Raw genomic sequence first — 22,508 nt, 5'->3', positions numbered from 1 at the left:
GCGCCCAGGGTGCCCGCAGAGGGGAGGTCAGGCGCCGCGGCGATCTGGGGCCCGCTGGCGCGACGCCCGGCCCAGGGCACCCCCGGCGGCTAGGAGGCCGCGCCCCTCCCGGAACTGGCCGGCGCGGCTGGGCGGGAGGAGCGGCGGGAGCAGGGCTATCGCGCTCCGCGGGCCATGGAGGTCCTTCCCACGGGCGGGGACCGGACGGGGCGCCCGGAGCCCGGGGCAGGGCGGGAGGACGCGGCGGAGGAAGCGGCCCCCGGTGTTGCCCGGTCTCTGTGCCTGCGGGGGGCGCCCCTGGCGGAGCAGCCTCGGGGCTCCCGGGACTCCTGGGAGGCCGAGAAGGACCCGGAGCCCTGCGAGCCGCGCGGCGGCCGGACGAGCCGCACGGCGTCCCTGGTGAGCGGGCTGCTCACCGAGCTGTACAGCTGCACGGAGGAGGAGGAGGCGGTGGGCCGGGGCCGGGCGCCCGGGGGTGGCCAGCGACGCCGCGACAGCCTCGACAGCTCCACGGAGGCCTCTGGCTCCGACGTGGTCCTGGGCGGCCGCGGCGGCGCCGGCGACTCCCGGGTGCTGCAGGAGCTGCAGGAGCGGCCGAGCCAGCGGCACCAGATGCAGTACCTGCGGCAGAAAGGTGAGCGCCGGGGCAGGGGGCTTGGGGGCCGGCCGGAGGGCACCCCGCGCTCACCCGGGCGCACCTGGCTGCGCCGCCCAGCGCTCGGGCATTACGTTTGGGGCGTCTCCTTTGACGGGCGGCTAGTGACCACGGGGTCCCTGATGCGTGGCTAAACTCGGTTCTTACCGTCCTCCCCCGCCCCCATCCCTCTCGAGTTCAGTGGAATCTCAGTTGTTGGGGTGGTAGCGGCGGGTCTCCGCTCCTTCCCGCGCACCGTGCTTTGCAGGAGGCCCAAAGGCAGAAGCAGCCCACCTCCTAATTGCACCTGAACAGCTGTTACGACTCCTAGGAGTTTCTGGTCCGCGTAGCACAAGTTACCTAGAGGACGCCGGGAGAGGAGAGGCGACTCTTGGGCCTAATTTTTTTTTTTTTTCCTTAAAACTTTCTCCTATTCCGCCCTCCCTGGTCACACCACTAGGATGGCGTTGAACTAGTGAGGCAGAATAATTCGATAATGCAGTTTCTAAGCAGAGCGGATGAATTCCATTTCTGCCAGCCAGTCTGGTTTCAGGAAGCTCACTCAGCTGCGGATTAGTGGAGGGCCCTACACTGTTGGCTTGATCACAGGAGTTGACTGCTGGTACCTTCAATTTGAAAATGGACGTGGCTCTGAGGCTAATTTGGTGTTTGTTTTGTTATCAGACTCTGATGCTCACGTCCCAATTGAGGTTCCTCCCCCTGCCCTCAGCTGTTCAGTATAGCTTGCCTTTCAGGCACTAACAGTTACTACAGATGTCTTTTTTTTATAGATCTACCAAGACCTCAATTTACAAAATAAAGCGAGATGTGGAAAACAGATGCTAATGCCCCATGACATGTCTTGAATTAGCGTCCTTGTGCTAAATTACCAGGAGAAGAAGGAAGGAGAGAATACTACTGAATGGTCTCCTATCTCCCGATTGTAATCAGTCTAGCTGGTGCCAGGGGAAAAAAAATAACAGAAAAGGAATAAATCTGTCTGCTTTCTCAAACCTATGTAAACAGCTTTCAACTTCCTCTTTTGGCTTCCTAGCAAAGGTTTTTTTCCCCCAGCTGATTGTTACAAATGGCTTCTACCTTCCTCCCCTCTGCCTGGGACTTTGCCTGGAGTAGTGCCATTTAATTTTACACAGTTTTTTTTTGGGGGCTGTTCTCGGAGTGTCTGTTTATGCCAAGAGTTCCGTAGGGCGATAGGTCTTTCAGAATCCCAGAAACTCAACTGTGAAAACTCAAGATTTGCCTGTCTGTTTTTTAGAAGGCAGTTCACTTTTCATTACTGAGCAGATTTGGGGGATTGGCAGTTTCCCTATGGAAGAGGAAATTTGGCAAGCCGAAGTTTAAAGAAGAGGTAATAGAACAGCTTTGCCAGTGCATTTCACACCAGTGACCACCTGGAAACAGCTGACTGCATAAATAATTATATTGCTTATTAGATTATTTGAGTTTTTTCAGAGTTAAAAAATGTCCCTTCTATCATAGTGCCTCATAGGTAACCTCTTCATTCTATTAGGAATTTTGCTGTAGCGTCTATTTAGATATTTAGCATGCGTGGGTCCTTTATTTTTGTGAAGCATCAGAATGGTTTCTCAGGAAATCTTGGCTCCCTTCTCGGCATTTTCATAAAGGAGATGAACTTTGGAGTCAGAATGCTTGAGTCGATATCCTGCCACTGTTCATTACTCACTGTGTGACCTTGGGCAAGCTATTTAACCTTTCAGTGTCTTATTTTCCTCACAAAAGGGCTAATAATAACACCTACGTCACAGGACTGTGGTGATAGTTATTTAAGTTATGTGTGTTAAATGGTCAACAAGTTTAGATAATATTTTTATCATCATACACACCAGAATTCCTTAGAGAGGAAATCGTCCACTGCCGGTCAGTTGATCTCGCTTTTCCTCATTTATTTAACACTCGTTTATTTAACAGCAAAAATGGCAGATGTGGTGGTGCATGCAAAGATAAAGGAGGCCTTACTCCTGCCTTCAGGAGGCTTATATGTCAGCAGATATTGCTGTAGAAGACATTTCTAAACTCTGACGACTTTGCCATTTTGGATGATACACATAATTCAGAGAATCCCCGAGCTGGGGGTACCAGCTCATTGAAAATGACTCTTTGTTGGAAGAAAACTATAATGTAAACGCAAGATGATGATATTCCTACCCTTATTGATTCTGGAAGGAAACATTTTAAACATTCAAAGAAAGGCTCTTTGCTCCATGGAAGGAGTCTAGGGACAAAGAGCCCTCTGGTTTCCTCTTGTAGCTGTTTCCATATTTAATTGTCCTTAGAACACAAGTAGTATCATTTAACCTTAAATGTGCTCTTACTTTTCCTTATGTACCACCATGTTTGAACTCAAGGTAAGAGAAATGGCCTTTGTTCTTTTCTTCATAGTAACCCCTTATGCTTATTTTAGTGCTATTTATACTGATGTTTATAAAGACTGTTCACATTTGTTTCTCAGAATAATCTTTTTTTTTTTTAAATGTTTTGTTTATTTTTGAAAGAGAGAAAGAGAGGGCGAACAGGGGAGGATCAGAGAGAGAGGGAGATACAGAATCTGAAGACGGGCTCCAGGTTCTGAGCTAGTTGTCAGCACAGAGCCCGATATGGGGCTTGAACCCACGGACCAGATCACTAGATAATGACCTTAGCCGAAGTCGAATGCTTAACCCGCTGAGCTACCCAGGCACCCCTCTCAGAATAATCTTCTCTGCTAAGCATAATTTGAGACTTGGAGCACTACCTTGCCCAAGATGACGAAGATAGTTGGTTGATCCAAAGGGGGTTCTTTTATTTATTTTTTTATATATATTTTTAATGTTTTATTTATTTTTGATACAGAGAGAGACAGAGCATGAGAGGGGGAGAGGCAGAGAGAGAAGGAGACACAGAATCTGAAGCAGGCTCCAGGCTCTGAGCTAGCTGTCAGCGCAGAGCCTGACGCGGGGCTCAAACCCACAAACGTGAGATCTGACCTGAGCCGAAGCTGGAGGCTTAACCGACTGAGCCACCCAGGCGCCCCAAAGGGGGTTCTTTTAAAAGGTCTAATGCATTTTCCATGATGTGGTCAAATATTGCTGTTAAAAGTTAAGACCTCTTTGTACTTCTGTTATACAGACCCCTAAAGTTCTTTGTCATTGACCTCTGGAATTTTTTTTTTTTAGCTTTTGAATACTTCTTTTGTTCTTTTCTGATCCTTGCTAGTTTCTCAAATCCCTTTAAAAATGAATAGATCCAAATCCCATACAGGATCTGTAATGCAGGCCTAGGCAATGCCGAGTTGTGTGGAAACTTCCTGCCTGACTGGCAGATCACACTCTAGTGACTAATAATAATATCAGGGATGGCAAACGAAACTCCCAAATTGTAATGATTATTCATATAAAGATTGTTGATAGTTCCGATTCCCAAGTCTTTTTCATTTGTGGAAAAACAGATCTTGGGAATATTAATTTTATGAATGTTGAATTATCCTTAATTTATCTGTGTAAAGGAAACGTTTCTTCTACCATATTTGAAAAACTGCTGAATTCCTAAAATGAAATATTATACCTAATCATCAAGCTATTGGAAGACTATGTTTAAAACAAAACCAGTATTGCTATATTTATCTGCATTAGAAAATGTGGTTATATTATTCACTTTTAACTGATCATTTACAAAAGTGAGTACTTTTAGAAACATTTGTTATCAGGGGGCATCTGGGTGGCTCAGTTGGTTAAGCCTCCCACTTTTCGTTTCAGTCCCATACATGATCTCACAGTTTTTAAGTTCGAGCCCCATGTCAGCCTCCATGCTGGCAGTGTGGGGCCTGCTTCGGATTCTCTCTCTCCCTCTCTCTCTGCCCCTGCCCAGCTCATGCTGTCTCTGTCTCTCTCAAAATATATGAATAAACTTTAAAACAAAACAAAAACATTTGTTGTTAAGGGCACCTGGGTGGCTCAGTTGGTTGAGTGTCCAACTTCAGCTCAGGTCATGATCTCAAGGTTTGTAAATCTGAGCTCCGTATTGGGCTCACTGCTGTCAGCATGGAGCCTACTTCAGATCCTTTGTCGCCTTCTCTCTATGCGCCCCCCCCCACTGTCTCAAAAATGAATAAACGTTTATTTAAAAAATTGTTATCAGCTGTTAGATTTATCATCAATGTATCAGGTTCAAAAGGATTCTTTCTTGTAAGCTTACCATCTGAGGACTTCAATGATACAAAATACACATGCCAATATTCAGGTAGTGAAAGGTAAATTTGCAACCCGAGCTAAATGTGACGAATCTTTGCTTACATGTTGCAAGTAGTCTCAAAGATAAAGCCTATGGTACAGGATTTGTCTCACGGCCAGGGCAGGAAACGTTGGAGTGATTTATTTGATCAGAATATCTCAGCTGATCACGTATGTTTAAACCTGGGTGAGAAGCCGGAATTACTTGGCTTAAAAGGATGTTCTAGATATTCATCCCATGATTAGCGTTACATGGGAATTTGTATTCCTCTCAGAGTATTTATTTTCTTATTTTTCTTTTCCTTTGATAGACACTAATGAACTGAAGACGATCCTTCAAGAGCTAAAGTATAGAATCAATGTACAATCCGCAAAGTTACTTCGGCAGCTGAAGCAGAAAGACAGGCTTCTGCACAAAGTGCAGAGAAACTGCGATATTGTGACCGCATGCCTGCAGGCCGTGTCCCAGAAGCGGAGTAAGTGCTGGGGTGGGGGCGCATGGGTCTGGAATGTTAGTGGAGCTGAGCCAATGGTCCTTGTGTTTTGGAATATATTGCAGAGTTTTAAATGGAAGCTTATACCATCGGAACTGAGAACTGTGAACAGCTCAGTTTCCTGTTTTGTTTTTTTGTTTTTTGTTTCTGGTAGAAATGTATAGCCCATGTCTGATGTTGCAAACTTCGTTTTATTATTCTAGATTTGAAGTAGTACTTCATTTTGACAATGGTTATTTTTACCTGATGCTAAATAATGATGAAAATATTTTTAGAACTGTATCAAATAGACACAGCCTACAAGGCCTTTGTTCTCTTCGTCTCTGTGTCACTCTAGTAAGTGAATTAAACATTGAGTTTAAAAAAGGACACTTTTATAGCAGGAGCTCACACTTGCTTTGGAATTTAAAAAGGACAAAATATTTTGACAAATGAAATCTGTCTCGTAGGTCGTCCGTTCAGAGCTAAGAGCTGTGTTAACTGAGTTAAACATGTTCAATCACTGATCCGTGTTAGATACTGGATGTAAAACCTTGTGAATTAATCTTTTAGTTCTCCATGCAATAGTTTTTGTTTTATTCTGCTAACATTTTCCTATTTTTGTTTTGTATTCTTTATTAACATGCAGCACGGCAGAACAGTATTCAGGTATGGCAAATTTAGGCACCAGTGATGTTTTGATAAAGTGCCTGTGACAGACTTTTGGGTGCATGTGAAAGTTGCTTTATTTTGTTTCTTTATCTAAACCATCACATTTTATATATAAAGTGATACTGTTAGAGTTTTTTTTTTAATTCCAAATTAAGATGCATTTGTTTTCATAAGACAATTTTCAGGGCTTGATTAGTTTCAGATAATAAAACTAATGGCTTAAATTTCATTCTTATGTTGATTATAAAAAGTAAACACCATGTTTTCCTTCTCCTGTTTTATTTTATCACTGTTGGTTATCCCCAAGTTATTACTCTTACTGTTTACTAAAGAAGGTTTCAACCTAATGTAGATTAAACAGAATGTTGCTTAATTATCATAATGATATAATTGTCTATACAAGGAGCAGGATGTCATTGAGTTGACTGGTTTTCTCCAGAGCCAGGCGCTTGTCTGAAATAGCGAGAGAAGGAGGCTACAGATATAAATATACACACCCATACATGTGTATTTTATATGCGTATCTATCTACAAAGAGTTGGCCTGTGTTATAAGTATTTGATATTTTTCCATGGATTCTGATTGATTCACACGTGTCTGTTAAGAATTCTATTACTTTCCCTTTATTTTGAAATACCTTGATGCTTCTCTTTTCAACTGTGTTTTCATCTACCATCATTACAGTTTGTACCAGACGTTAAAAGCACAGAGTGGTAAATGCAGGGATTTTGGATGTGTGGAAAAAAGTATGAGGGGGGATGGCACCAGTGTTAGGAGACAGGGGGAATGTCTGCCTGGTGCAGGATCATGGGGTGATAATTACCAGGGACTGATAATCACTTAGTGTTTGAATTTACTTGACTGATAAAGGGATGAGCATTTGTGTCCTTTTAGAAAAATGTGTTCAAAAGCACCTAATTCAACTGTGAACTTGTGAATGCAGCCTTCCTATGTATTTTATAGTTTGTCTCTTTAAATCCAGCCACCGTTTTGTATTTCATAGAGTATGGCATGAATGCCTCCCAGTCTTAGGAGTTAAATTATTACCTTGGTAATAAGGTTCTACTAACTGGAACAGAATGGTTTTTTTTTTTTTTTTGAATTAAGAAATGACTGTGGATCAGGGGCACCTGGATGGTGCAGTCGGTTAAGTGACTGATTTTTAATTTCAGATCTGGTCATAGTCTCAAGGTTCATGAGTTCAAGCCCTGTGTCAGGCTCTGCGCTAAGCATGCAGAGCCTGCTTGTGATTCTCTCTCTCCCCTCTCTCTGCTCCTCCCCTGCTCTCTCTCTCACAAAATAAATAAATGTAAAAAAAATCCTTATGAAATAACAGCAGATCAGATTTATTGTTCTCATCTTATGATATTGTATTATGGTGTAGACATGTTCAAAATTTGACTGAATGGTTATTTCTTCTGAGGTTAGATGTTTTGTGACTAAATGTCTGATTCCTATAGTTGCACATTTTGCCTCTTTCCTCAAAGTCAACTAATAAATACATTTGATTAGAGTTCTAAAGAATTCAGATTTCACTATTTTGTAATGAATAACTGAGCTTTCATTTTAGCACTGATTGGCAGTGACACATTCAAATACAACATGTATGTTGACTTCTTTGTATTTAATATACAAGAGTGCAGATAACCCTCATTTCCCCTCTATATATGGATTCAGCACTTATAATTCTTTCCATAAGTGATGTTCCCTCTCCCATAACATGTTATAATATAAAACCTTTTAATCTGTTATTAAAATGGGTTGTTTCCTATTGATAACACCAAAGGGGATATGACTTTATAAGCAATGTGGATTATGAACCCAAGTGACTAGATTGTTTTTATTTCAAACACATTTAACTGCTTGGATTATGGTTTCTTATACCAAGCCTTATGGTAGAATCCCTTTATTATTTATTTAGTTTGTCTGTTTCAAGTTTTTATGTAAATTACAGTTAGTTAACATATAGTATAATATTGGTTTCAGAAATAGAGTTTAGGAATTCATCACTTCCGTATAACTCCCAGTGGCTATCATAACAAGTGCCCTCCTGAGTACCCATCCCCCATTTAGCCCATCCCCCTGCCCACCTCTCTTGCAGCAACCCTCAGTTTATTCTCTGTAGTTAGTAGTCTGTTGTGATTTGTCTTTCTCTTTTTCCCCCTATGTTCATCTGTTTTGTTTCTTAAATTCCACATATGAGTGAAATCATATGGTATTTGTCTTTCTCTGATTTATTTTGCTTAGCACAATACACTCTAATTCCATCCACACTGATGCAAATGGAAAGATTTCATTCTTTTTGATGGCCAAGGAATAATCCATTGTATATTTTTACAGTATCTTCTTTATCTATACATCTGTCGATGGACACTTGGGCTCTTTCCATAGTTAGGCTATTGCTGATAATGTTACTATAAACATCAGGGACCATGTGTCGCTTCAAATCAGTATTTTTAAATCCTTTGGGTAAATACCTAGTACTGCAATTGCCAGATCATAGGCTAGCTCTATCTTAACCTTTTGAGGAACCTCCATACTGTTTTATAGAGTGACTGCATGAGTCTGCATTCCCACCAGCAGTGTAAGAGGGCTCCCCTTTCTCTATCTACATCCTTGCCGACTTCTGTTGTTTCCTGTGTTGTTAATTTTAGCCATTCTGACTGGTGTGAGGTGATATCTCATTGTAGTTTTGATTTGTATTTTCCGGATGATGAGTGATGTGGAGCATCTTTTCACGTGTCTGTTAGCCACCTGGATGTCTTAGTGTTGTTGTTTCTCACTGTGCAGAAGCTTTTTATCTTGATGAAGTCCCAGTAGTTCATTTTTTACTTTTGTTTCCCTTGTCTCTGGATCCATATTTATGAAGAGGTAACTATGGCCAATGTCCAAGAGGTTGCTTTATTTTATTTTACTTATTTTATATTTTTATTTTTTATTAAAAATGTTCAACATTTATTTTTGAGAGAAAGAGGGTGGGAGTGGGAAAGGGGCAGAGAGAGCGGGAGACACAGAATTGGAAGAAGGCTTCAGGCTCTGAGCTGTCAGCACAGAGCCTGACCCCGGCTTCAGCCACACAAGCTGTGAGTTATGACTTGAGCCGAAATCAGACTCAGACACTTAACTGACTCAGCCACCCAGGTGCCTGAGGTTGTTTTATTTTAAAATAGGATGGGATTAAGAAGAGCAGGATCCATATTTGCCTTATAGAGGAGCATATGTTCCCCATATTTAACCATTTATCTAAGGATGACCATGTTGTAACCAATTTATTATTAATAGTAACATTAATAATAAGGATGGCAGTGCTGTTACTAGTCATTATATGCACACAGGTGTGCAGGAAAATCGATCTCAAGGCTTTAAGACAATGGGAAAATTAGATGAAGATTTGGCCAGGAATTTGTTTGTTTTCTGATGTTAAGTTTTTTTAAGTGGTTTGCTTATTATGTGACTTAATTATTTTTCCTGAAAGCAGAAGGGAGGCCATCTCAATGAAGAACATTTCCTAATTTTATAATTTTCTGCATTGGTAGTAAATATTTAAGTTATGCTGGCTGAGTTGGTGAAATGGTAGTATAAACAGGTAATAAAATCTAGCTGTCATTGGAAAACGGTGGTAAGAGAGAAGAGTGGAAAAAATGAATATTCATGAAAGTATTGTCTTTATTTTAGCCTTGTCAATAAGTACAGGAATTTTAAACAGCTAACCCCCTCCTTGGATCAATGTTGTCCACCCTGGCATCTTGATAATACTGTGATTAAATCTTGCTGCCTCTCCTAAATGCCTTGCAGACACACCTGCCAAATAGTGAGTGGTCCTTCTTTTTCTATGGCTGTCTTCTCTAAAATAGCCTTCTCTGTGGCAGGAGAAGGAATTTGTGTGGCTCCAGATTGGTGATACTGACATTCAACATTTTCTGCTAGGAAACAATTCCCCGTGTTTTTAGAACAAATTATAAAAGTAAATGCACTCAACCAGCCATTCTACTCCTGGGTGTTTACCCAAGAGAAATGAAGACCTATGTTCCCACAGAAACTTGGACGTTAATGTTGGTAACAGCACTATAGCCAAAAAGTGGAAACAACTCAAATGTCTATCCGTGGGTGAATGGATTCACACTGGTGGCATATCCATACGATGGAATAGTATTCGGCCATAAACAGAAATAAAGCACTGATTCATGTTACAACATGGATGACCCTTGGAAACATTATACCAAGAGAAACAAGCAAGACACAAAAGTCCATGTATCTAGGCTTCTATCTGAAATGCCCAGAAGAGGTAAATCCATAGAAATGGAAAGTCAGTTCGTAGCTGCCAGGGGCTAGGGGAGGGAGAATGGGGAATGACTGCTCATGGTATGGGTTTCTTATTGGGATGATGAACTCTGTTCTGCAAGTAGATGGTGGTGGTGGTTACACAATTTTGTGAATATACTAAGAATCACTAAATTGTAGAGTTTAAAAGGGTGGATTTTATGGTGTGTGAATTATATCTCAATAAAATGAATACAGCAAAACCTTGGTTTGTGAGCATAATTTGTTCTAGAAACATGCTCGTAATCCAAAAGCACTTTTGGATTTCCCTGTAAGAAATAATGGAAACTCAGATGATTTGTTCCACAACCCCCAAATATTCATATAAAAATGATTACAGTACTGTAATAGAATACAAAATAATAAATAAAACACAAAATACAAAGAAAATTAAACAAATTAACCTGCACTGACCTTAGAAAACCTCCGCGGCTGGTGTGAGGGAGACAAGAGAGGAGGGTCACTGTGTAGGACGACTCTCACCATCAGTAACCGAATCGCCGCTATCATTTGGCTCAATGGGATCTTTTCTTTTCGTGCAACTTTAATAAGGAACCAATGATCTTTGCTTTTGCCTCCTTTTGAGGATTTTGCAGAAATGTGCCCTGCAGAGAGAGAGAGAGAGAGAGAGAGAGAACCATTGGTTCAGTTGTGATCATGTGACATTAGGTGTCACAAACTACATGTATTGCAAGACCGGGCTCGTTTGTCAAGTAAACATTTATTAGAAATGTTTGCTCATCTTGCAGAACGCTTGCAGAACAAGTTGCTCACAACCCAAGGTTCTATGGTAGAACATGCTATCGATATAATAAATATATGTTAAAAAGATAGCCCACTTCCTATGGTAACGTTAGAAAATACAACAGGGTAAAAAGAAGAGGAAAAATCACTTTCATAGTTTTGAATATTTACTCAAGTGTCTTTTTATGCAAAGTTTTCCCAAAGTCAATGTACAACATAACATTTTTGTATCCTGCCTTTTTCATGTAACATCATAAGCTGGCATAAGTTATCCATAAATATAATTTTGAATGATTAATGCAGTTTTTCAGTCCATCATTTTGTTTTGTTACATTGTAATAGTGAAAAACCTCCTTTCAGTCCTGAGTACAGACACACAACTTAAGTTGCTTTAAGTGAAAAGGGAAATTGATCGGCTTACATAATTAAAATTCCAGGGATGTGGCTTCAGATGTAACTAAATCAGATAGAGTGGCCTATATTTAATATCTTTAAGAATATGATTCGTCACTCAGTGCTTTCTGGAAAAAACCAAAATGGCCACCATAGCAGCCCCGATTAATCAACCTTACCTGAAAGAACAGATGTCTTTCCACAGTTCCAGAGTGTTCCATAATTCGCTTTCGTTGACCTAGCTGGGTCACCTGCTCACTAAGGATCAATAAGTACTTATTTACGTATGTAGGAAGGTGATAAAGTGATAAGTACTATGCGAAATAAAAAAAAAAAACAGGTTAGCACAGATTTGGAGTGGCCGACAGTTGGTCCTGGTGTTGCCAGTCTTTACTAGACTTATTCATAGCTAGTTGAGGTTTCTTGACGGTATTTTAAGTTATCTCTTAAAAAATTCATTTTCTATTTGTTTCCAGTACATAGAAGTATGATTGTTTTCTGCATATTGACCTTATATCTAGCAATCTTAACTTTTTTTGTTGTTGCTTCGAATTATCTGTACATTCTTTTTAACTATATATTTTAAAAAGTTTTTTAAAGTTATCTCTACACCCAGTGTGGGGCTTGAACTTATATCCCCAAGGTCCAGAGTTGCAAGCTCTACTGACTGAGCTAGCCAGGCACTTTGGGAAATTCTTTTGTATTAAAAAATTTTTTTTTTTAAAAGAATGTTTATTTTTGGGAGAGAGAGACAAACAGAGCTCAAGCAGAGGAGGGGCAGAGAAAGAGGGAGACACAGAATCCGAAGCCGGCTCCAGGCTCAGAGCTGTCAGTACAGAGCCCGACACGGGGCTGGAACTCACGATCTGTGAGATCATGACCTGAGCCGAAGTTGGATGCTTAACTGACTGAGCCACCCAGACACCCCTCTTCTGTTTTTTTTTTTTAAAGAACATAATCTTTCTCCTCTGTGAATATGATCAGTTTTATGTCAATTTTCTTTATTCTTTCATTTCTTGTTCTTGTCATGTGCACTGGTTAGGAATTCTACAATAATGTCGAAAAGAAGTAGTGAAAATGGGGTGAAATTTTTATCTCAGGTACAATCTCAGAGGGCAAGTCCCCACCCCACCCCCATTTTCCCATTAAGTACAATGCTTGCTGAAAGTTTTCTGTAGAAATCCTTTATCAAATTAAGGGAATGCTCTTGTCCAGTTTGCTAAGATGTTGAATTTTATCATATGACTTTATTGAGGTATTGAGATAATATGTTGAATGTTAAAACAGCCCTGCATTCCTGAAAATATCCTAACTGGGTCATGAGATGTATGTGTGTGTGTGTGTGTGTGTGTGTGTGTATATATATATATATTGCTGGATTTGTTTTTCATAAATTTTTGTTGATGATTTTTATGGCTATGTTCATGAGTGCAAGCCTATAATTTTCCTTTCTTATAATGCTCTTGTCAGGTTTAGGGAGCCTCATAAGCTACAGAGTGTGTTTATTTTTCCATTAATTGGAAGAGATTGTGTGAGACGAATTATTTCATGTTTGATAGAATTCACTGGTGAAATATTTAGGCCTGAAGCTTTCTTTGTAGAAAGGTTTTAAATTATGGGTTCAACTTAAAAAATTATAGGACTATTTGTATTTTCTATTTCTTCTTATATCAGTTTTGGTAAATTATATCAGATTTGCCCATTTCTCATAACATTTCACATTTATAGACAGAAAATTTTAAAGTCTATTTGTGGGGTTCCTTTGGTGTTTCAGGATATTAAAACAATTTCTCTGATTTAAAGAGGAATTCACTTACCACTTAAATATGTTTTATTATATAATTATCATCATAAAGAAGAGTATTTTAACATATATGTTAGAAATGTATTAAAAAAGTAAAGTTTTATGTATGTGAATATCTACTTACCAGTGTAAGTTGTTCAGTAACAGTTACTAGAACATTAGAAACCCCAAGTGCTCCTCCCTGGTTGAAATTGCCTCTCTTCCTCACATTCTGTTACTTTTCTTAATAGTGTTTCCACCTGCTGTATAAATTCCTAGATAATGTGTAGTTTTGAGAAACTGAGTAGCAAGCCCAAGCCTAGTTGTACACAGAGAGAGTAATTAATGTTCTGTTAGATAAAAGCTCCCCCCAAATAAACCAGTCTCTGGGTCACAGCCTGGTATTGGGTTCCCCTCACAATGCACAGGACCCCCTTCAGGGCGAGTCAGGGAGCAACGTCATAAATGGACCTTGGGGCATTGTCAGGGCGGAGGTTTAGGCTTTTGCTGTGTGATCAGCTGAGTTGGGGGAGTGGCCTGCTTTTTATTTTTGATTTGTCAAAGCTTTCCATGACTTTTGCTCTCAGAAGTAGGTCAAAACACAACACTTTTGTGGGCATGGAGGGGAGGAGCACTTCCTCAGCACATTGTGAGATAAACAAGTCCAGATGGGAACGTGGACCTGCCTTCCGAGGCATTCTGTCCTTGAGTTAGAAAGATGGCCCAAGGGCGCCTGGGTCTCTCAGTCAGTTAAGCGTCCAGCTTTGGCTCAGGTCATGATCTCACAGTTTGTGGGTTCGAGCCCCGCATTGGGCTCTGTGCTGACAGCTAGCTCAGAGCCTGGAGCCTGCTTCAGATTCTGTATCTCCCTCTCTCTCTGACCCTCCCCTGCTCATGCTGTCTCTGTCTCTCAAAAATAAATAAAAAACATGAAAAAAAAATGGTCCAGTAGCAGGAAGCATCACGCATTGACTGCCATCAGTACAACTGTCATTGAGCCACCCTGCCACAATCTGGACTGGTCATGCTCAGTCTGGGGCACAGCTGTTCCCGTGGGATTGCCCTTCCCTCTCTTTGCCTCCGTCCTGTGTTGGATCTTTTGTTCCCTATGTCCCATGTTTTCTTCTTTCCTGATTATTCTTTTTATATCATTGCTCATATTGTGAGGTAGAATTTTGGAAATTGTGCAGGTAGAATTTTGGAAATTGTGCAGGAGTGAAAATGTCTTTATTAGATCCTTCCTTTGACAGTTCTCTACTTGCTCTGGTGACTTCTTCCATTCTTGCTCTTCAGTCTGAGTCTCATTCCTCCTCCTTTGTACTAGCGCGCCCCCTCCTCTCTCGCCCCCACCTCTTTGAGAGCTTGTGGAATCTTCTCTTTGTTCTTGGTGTTCTGAAATTATCACGCTCCTTCTTATTTTGCTTGGTGTGGGTCTGTTTCCAGCCATTGTGCCAGGCCTGGATAGACTCAGTCACGCAACTTACCTCCTTCAGTTCTGGAACATTGATGTAAATTATTCCTTTGATGCTTTTCCTTCCTCCTTTCTCCCGCCTCGTTCTGGAATTCTATCTTTTGGCTGTTGGAACTTCTGGATTAGTTCTTTAATATTCTTTGTTTTCTTATTTTCCATCTTTTTTTTTTTGGTGTCTTTTTGTTTATTTTTTTGCATTAGTTTCTTGGAGACTATCTCAACTTTATTTTCCAATCCTGTCCCTGAGACCTCTTTTATGGGGATTGTTATTTAATTGTTTGTTTTATAATACAGTATTCTACTCTTGTTTTATAGATTCACATATTTTCTTATTGCTTCAAGGATGTTAATGGTAGAGACTAAAATGGACAAATACAAAACAATTTGCAGGAAAGAGACTATACAAGGGGAAAGAAACTTTGAAAACTGTTACTATATGTAGAGTCTTTTCTCAGATATCTAGTAGTCCTTGGCTATCTGCTTATAATTAACTGTGGGAGTCTAAAACAGTGACTTGAATTCTGAGCTCTCCAGTAAGGCGTCCTGATTTTGAGCTTCACTAGGGTCACCTGGGCAGGCGCCCAGCTAAGTATCTTCAGGTCTTTCCTTCGGGGCTGCTCACATCCTCAAAGAAGAGCCTGCTCCCCTCCTGCTTGGATCGTGAGGGTCTGTGGGGGTTAGGGTGGGGTCCCTGCCTTCAGCAGTCAGGTAGTCACTGAGTCCCTTTGCATTTAGGGAAGGGACTCACGGTCAGCTGGCAACCCAGCAAGTCTTTGTTTTAACCCGCTTCAGAAATGAAACCTTCAAACTTCTGTAGGGTTATGAGAGGAGTAATTGCCTAGCCTCATGAAGTAGTGGGGAGGATCTAGGATGCAACCGTTTCTCAACAGTGTCCTCCACGTTCTCCTCATTAAGCCTCCTCAAGGCACCTGAGGGGCTCAGTCCACTTCAGCTCAGGTCATGATCATGCAGTGTGTGAGTTTGAGCCCCGTGTCGGGCTCTGTGCTGCCGCTCGGGCTCTGTGTCTCCCTCTTTGTCTGTCCCTCCTCCACTCATGCTCTGTCTCTCCTTCAAAAAAGAAAACCAAACCCTCCTTCTCAGCAGCTGGCTGCCCGTCTCTGAGTGTTTTGTGGAATATGTGATGTAATGAAGCTCTGCCCTGGCTTTGTAGGCTCTGCGATGTCAATTTCTTCTTGTCTGTGTGCTTTCTGAGCTTCAACATTTTGTTCTCAATTTCTTTTTACCCTGGTTTTTATAGGTTATGATAAACATTCCTGTACTCTAATTTTAGTGTGGTTTTGGTGGGCACCAAATTTACATGCAATTTTCTTCAGTCTGTCTTCCTCACTCAAATGTGCATATTCCTTTTTCATAAGCTCAGAAGGTAAAAAGAAATTAGCATTTTTTTTCCTGGTTTTACTGAGATACATTTGACATATAAGGAAGTTAGCATTTAAATTCAGATAGATTTGGAGGCTCCTGACTGGCTCAGTTGGCAGAGTGAGTGACTTTTGATCTCAGGATTGTGAATTCGAGCCCCAGGTTGGGTACAGAGATTACTTAAAAATAAAATCTTTAAAAAACCCATTAAGGTAGATTTGCCTTAAATATGGAACTTGGTGGCAGAACTGTGAGTTTTGACACAATTTTGTTAATACAGATAACAGATTTAGGTATATTTTGATATATAATTAGCAGTTTGATCTGCCCTGAAGTAACTTAGTGAGAATATGACTAGATGAAAGCAACAGGATTGTAATTGCTTACAATATTTTTAGACACCGTTTCCTCTCATTTTTAAAAAACTCCTTAGTGTCTTACAGCTTAGGATTTTTTTTCTGTTTTCTCCTAATTTGCTCATTCCTACGCATACTGCAAGTTTGTAGAATATTGGAAACCGTAACAGCTTTTGAATCTCCAACTTCTGAGAGATTGTTGGGGCTTTGATAAAAGCAGAAGATGTTTCTTGTGGCTTTTAGGAAAAAAGAATGTGGGGCCACTGGGTGGCTCAGTTGGTTAAGCATCTGACTTGAGCTCAGGTCATGATCTCTCAGTTTATGAGTTTGAGCCCCGCATCGAGCTCTGTGCCGACAGCTCAGTCTGGAGCCTGCTTCGGATTCTGTGTCTCCTCTCTCTCTCTGCCCTCTCCTGCTTGTTCTCTGTCTCTATCTCTCTCTCAAAAATAGATAAACATTAAAATATTAAAAAAATACAATTTACTATCAAGTTGGCTAACATACATTGTATACAGTGTGCTCTTGTCTTCAGAAGTGGGATCCCACGATCTGTTACTTACATACAACACCCAGTGTTCATCCCCACAAGTACCCTCTTCAGTGCTCATTGCCCACTTTTGCCCCACTCTTCCCATCAAGCCACAGTTTGTTCTTTGTATTTAAGAGTGTCTTTTGGTTTGCCTCCCTCTCTTTTGGAAACGATTTTTGCCCTTCCCTTCTCTCATGATCTTCTGTTAAGTTTCTCAAATTCCACACAGGAGTGAAAACATGTGATCTCTGTCTTTCTCTGACTTACTTCACTTAGTGTAATACCTTCCAGCTCCATCCACATTGTTGCAAATGGCAAGATTTCATTCTTGCCAAGTCGTATTCCATTGTACGTATAAAACACATCTTTATCTACTCATGAGCTGAGGGACATTAGGGCTTTTTCCATAATTGTGGCTATTGTTGATAGCACTGCTCTAAACATTGGGGTACACGTGCCCCTGTGAATCAGCACTCTTGCATCCTTTGGATAAATTCCTAGTAGGCCAGCAGATATTTCTGAAAAAAAATTTTTTTAAAAAGAAAAGAAAAACAAATCTCAATCTCAAAATTACCATAATTTAGAGCCAGAAGAGACTTAAATCTGACTTCTTCTTACTCTCAACCTAATGGTTGAGCAAAGTGAAGTGTGGGAGAGGTGAGGGCTTGGCTAATACTCGCCCAGCTGGTTGGTGACTCAGGTCTTCCCTGGTTGGCATCCCTGCTATCAGGTATGACAGGAGAGAATATATAGACAGCCGGGGGGGGGGGGTTCTCATTGCCTTTTAAGCTTCTTAAAAACAGTACTAAATTTATGTTCTCTGTACAGTAAGTCCTCCCTTATCTACAAGGGGTAGGTTCCAAGATGGCCATGACTAGTAATGAGCCCCGTATATACTGTATTTTTTCTTATATATACACAACTATGATGAAGTTTAATTTTTAAGTTAGGCGCTACGTGACATTAACAAGTAATAATAAAATAGAACAATTATAACCATGTACTGTAATGAAGGTACATGTGGATGTGATCTCTCTCTGTCTCTCTCACATGATCTCACTGTGCTGTACTCCTCCTCCCACGGCGCCTTCATGATGACATGAGGTCAGGATATGCTACCCCAGCGGCATCGTTTGCTTCTGAACTGTGGTTGTGCGCCACCGAAACCACAGACCCGGGGCGGGGGGACTTCTGTGTTGTCTGGACTTGAATCCCGTTCTGCCGCTCACCAGATGTGCAATTTCATGCAAGTTCATTAACACACCTGTGCTGCAGTTTTCTCATCAGTAAATGGGCTGATGCTAATACCTAGTTCTTGTTACAAGAATTAAGTGAGTTAAAGTGTGTAACCTCATTAGAATAGTGTTGACTATCATTTAGTTTTACTGCCTTTATTCCTCCAGTGGGATGCCTTTTCCATCAGCATTTGGATACTTGTCTTTTTGAGACAACTATTAAGGTTGTTGAGGCTTCTCATGTTTTTTTTTTTAATGTTTTTATTTATTTTTGAGAGAGAGCGAGCGAGCAGGGGAGGGTCAGAGAGAGAGAGAGGGAGGCACAGAATCCAAAGCAGGCTCCAGACTCTGAGCTAGCTGTCAGCACAGAGCCTTACATGGGGCTTGAATCTACGAACTATGAGATCATGACCTGAGCCGAAGCTGGACGCTCAACCAACTGAGCCGCCCAGGTGTCCTGAGGCTCCTCACGTTTTGAAACAGTTGATGGGGTGGTCTTAGTGAAGAAGGAGATACTGAATAATCATAATTCAGTATTTATACAGTTTTAGTTTTTTGGGAAAGCAGAGCTTACTCTTCTCCAGTAGCATGCAAAGAGATTGCTCGTCTCTTACGTGTCTCCATCGGGAAGAGGATATGTATACATGTTTTGGGGACACACATTATATTTGAAAGTAGGCACCTGCCTGTCCACTCAAAGGGAGATGGGAGGAAAGATGAGAATCCTCCAAATCCTCCTTGAGGCATCTCGAAGAACTTGGATAGAGGAATGATAGACATGTGTCATGTGGATGAGGGTTGGAGGGGTTGGGAGACATTTCAGGCAGAGATAATGGTGCAGAGGCTGTGAGAGCGTCGGATACTCATGATACTTTCAGTAATCTAGCCCTACCAAATTATATAAAATTGGAGGCTGGAGGGAAGGAGCAGAGCTTGAGGCAGGAGTTTACATAGTGTCCTATAGCACAACTGCTGAGCACTAGAGTGATGTGATTGGATTTTTGTGTTTCAAGGGTCACTTTGGCACCAGTGGGGAAGACAGGCTGCAGAGGGAGGGTGGACATGAGGAGGATGAGGAGGAGTCTGATGCGATAAATCAATTGGATTGATGGGCTCTGGGAGAAGGAGCCCTGGGAATGGAGAAAAGCCAGTGAGACATTTAGGAAGGAGGGTAGGACTGGGAGGGTGGTGTGGAAAGAGGAGGAATCTGGGGGCTCTGGAGTTTGGGTAAGGGTTGGGAGGCATTGGTAAGTGCTTGCAGCTGAGATCCCTTAGGGCACCTTGTGGGGCTGTGAGGGAGGAGTGTGCAGAGTGGCCAGAGAACAGAGTCCACAAAGGAGAGCTGTGCGGAGGAAGCTGTTGGAGGACAGAGACAGGCTCAAGGAGATACAGTTTTAGCTTCTATAGGACGGTTGTCAAGAGCTTTTGTAAAGTACATGTGGCTGTACATATAATTACCTTAGAGGAGTCAAATAGGAAAATGAAAAGTGCATCGGATTTATGCCTTTTTATAAAGTCTGTTTATTTCTTTTCAGAGAGATAGGGAGTAGGAGAGGGACACTGAGAGAGGGAGAGAGAGAGAGAATCCTAGGCAGGCTCTGCACTGTCAGCGTAGAGCCCAGTCAGTGTGTTGCTTGAACTCACGAACCAGAGATCACGACCTGAGCTGAAGTCAGACACTTAACCGACTGAGCCACCAGGTATCCTGGTATTTTTGCCTTTTTAAAATGATGGGGCCGCCGGGGTGGCTCAGTCAGTTGAGCGTCTTCCCGTTGATTTTGGCTGAGGTCATGATATCACGGTTCAGGAGACTGAGCCCCATGTCAGGCTCCATGTTGAGCTTGGAGCCTGCTTGGGAATCTCTTCTTCTCTCTCTCCTCTTCACTTGCTTGTGTTCTCCCTCCCTCCCTCCCTCTCTCTCTCTCTCAAATAGATATTCAAAAAAATTAAATGATGGAGGGGAGTTTCTGTTTCAGTAGAATGCTGGAGACAGAAACCACATCATTGGTTATTGGTTCACAGCAAGGGCGTTATAGTCTTTCCGCAGTCTTCTGGTGATGCAGTGAGATGGGTTGAGGACTACACTTGTCCCAGCTTCCTCGTATGGAGCCTTTTCTGTTCCCCATTTGTTGTTATTAACTGTTTCCTCCTCTTCATCCCATCATTCCTTATCCTTAGTTCTATTAAAGCACCAGTAACATTTTATTATATATATAATATATATTTTTTTATGGTGGTAATTTGTTTCCTTATACATCTATTTATTTCCCCCCTTCCCCCCGCACCACCATTTGACATAGATCTCCTGAGGGAGACGCTAGATCATTCACCTTTTTGTCCTCAGCCTCTGATAGGATGCCTGGCCTTGCAGTGGAGCTCATGGAAGGTCTGTGCGATGGATAGCTGGGTGGGTGGGTTGGTGGCTATATCAAGAGGTTGGATCAAAGTCACCATGCATGTGTGAGGCAGGTGACTTGACGACAGAGGTGGGGGGACAGGCAGAGTAGGCGTGGAGCTTGTGAACAACAGTGGAGATTGGGATTCATCACTCTGACATATGGGAAAGGGACAGATTCGGAAGGAGCAGTAAGTGTCAGGATGGTGGAGATCGGAACTTTATCATTAGTAAATGTGCAGGAATTTTGTATAACATCTTATGTTAAGTATAAAATCTTAGAATTTGGGAGCTAGAGGGGGCCTTAGAGTTAATCTAGTGTAACTATGACGGAACACAGGAACACTAGTCTGTGTGAACTGTGTTGAAATCTGTTTGAGAGTTTGGCCATTTGGCAAGGACATGCTTATTACTTGATACCGTTAAGAGGCCCTTACCTCTATGTGAGGATGGAGTGAGTAGGGAAAAATTAGGTTCTATCATTTTAGTTAGAAAGAAAGTGAAAAAGTGTTTGAAAATTTATTTATCAGGCCGTAGGACAATAGCAAATACAGATAGTTCAGCTGTTTTAAGTTTATCTCCTCAACAGCATTGTAAAAGTTTACTTACCCAATTCTAAATATGTATCTGACCCTACCTCCCTCCTCAGGGTGCCGGAAGTTTTTTCCTACCTGCTGCTTGGTGTTTTTGTCATCAGTTTTACTTTCAATGGATTATATATCATTGAACAGTAATGTAACATCATTTTTTTTCCTGACAGGGCAAGAACAGGGTAGTTGTTAGTAATGGACTCTATAGAAATAATATTTTGAGGGGTACCGTGTGGCTTGGTTAAGCGACCGACTCTTGATATCCCTGAGATTAAGCCCCGTGTCAGGCACAGAGCTGGAGGGTGGAGACTGCTTAAGATTCTCTTGCTCTCCCTCTACCCCTCCAGCTTGTGCTCTCTCTCTTTCTGTCTCTCTTTAAAATAACCTACCTACCTAATGTTGGGAAAGAATAGCTTCTAATGAATGCACATCACAGCCCATGCCTAGACTTTTAGACAGGGCTCTTTTTTGGTCTCATTCAGCAGTTCTTCTCAACACAGTTTTCAAAGAGGGTTTCACTAAGGCAAATCAGAGTTTGCCATTTGGCCTGTGACCCATAAAGTTTCTGATATGCATGAAACTTGTAGATAGGTGCCTTGGGTTTTTGTGTGTCAGGATCCTCCAGCTAAAGGTACAGACAGAAAGGCCTCATTCTCAGGGTGCCTGGGTGGCTCAGTCCAGTAAGTGCGTTGGACTCTTGTTCTTGGCTCAGGTCTTGGTCTCAGGGTTGTGAGTTCAAGCCGTGATCCCTACCCCCTTGAACCCTGCTTAAAAAAAAAAAAAAAGTCTCATTTTCAGGTTTTGTTGCCACTACTCAGGATGTCCACCAGAGGGCAGGCTTGCTCCTTTTCCCGATCCGGGGCTTGGCCCCCTTCTTCCTGCTCAGTCTTTTTCAAATCCAGCAGTTTTCTGCTTTGTCAGGTCACACAATTTCCAGAATCAGTATGAAATATAATTACAAATGAATGGAAAACAAGGCATTGCTTTCTCCATACATTGTGACTCTTTTGGGGGCAGATCTCTCTCAGCCCTTGTTGGTGGCTTTCTCTGAGCCTTTTCTGACCTAATTCTCCTAAGATCAGGCACAGAAAGTATGAGATACTCCACCTTTAACCTTGTGGTTTTCCGGTGTTGGCTGACAACTCTTAGTAGAACGTAAAAGGGCTTCTCATGTTTGGCTCCCACACCAGGCTCACAATGTGTCAGAACTCCTGTAAGAGGACCTGAATGCCGGTGGAGCTAACTAGTATACACACATCCATATGAATATATTTTTGATTTTTGTT

General features: G+C 41.7%; 1 protein-coding gene across 3 annotated transcripts in view; it reads left to right on the top strand.

Moving 5' to 3' along the window:
- The first annotated feature begins 146 nt into the window (after positions 1-146).
- The window catches only part of TBC1D30 (TBC1 domain family member 30), an 83,783-nt gene continuing 61,421 nt past the window's right edge, over positions 147-22,508 (top strand). The window contains exons 1-2 of one of the 3 annotated variants that reach the window (XM_029954743.1): positions 147-634; positions 5,193-5,357. In XM_029954743.1, coding sequence (XP_029810603.1) covers positions 175-634; positions 5,193-5,357 — 625 coding nt within the window. In that variant the 5' untranslated portion in view covers positions 147-174. Of the gene's footprint in view, positions 635-5,192; positions 5,358-6,003; positions 6,024-22,508 lie in introns of those variants that run through there. The other 2 variants (XM_029954744.1, XM_029954747.1) reach the window with 2 other exon arrangements.

The sequence above is a fragment of the Suricata suricatta genome, chromosome 10, assembly GCF_006229205.1.
Source record: "Suricata suricatta isolate VVHF042 chromosome 10, meerkat_22Aug2017_6uvM2_HiC, whole genome shotgun sequence".
NCBI lineage: Eukaryota > Metazoa > Chordata > Mammalia > Carnivora > Herpestidae > Suricata > Suricata suricatta.
This window is presented reverse-complemented; position numbering and strand designations above follow the sequence as displayed.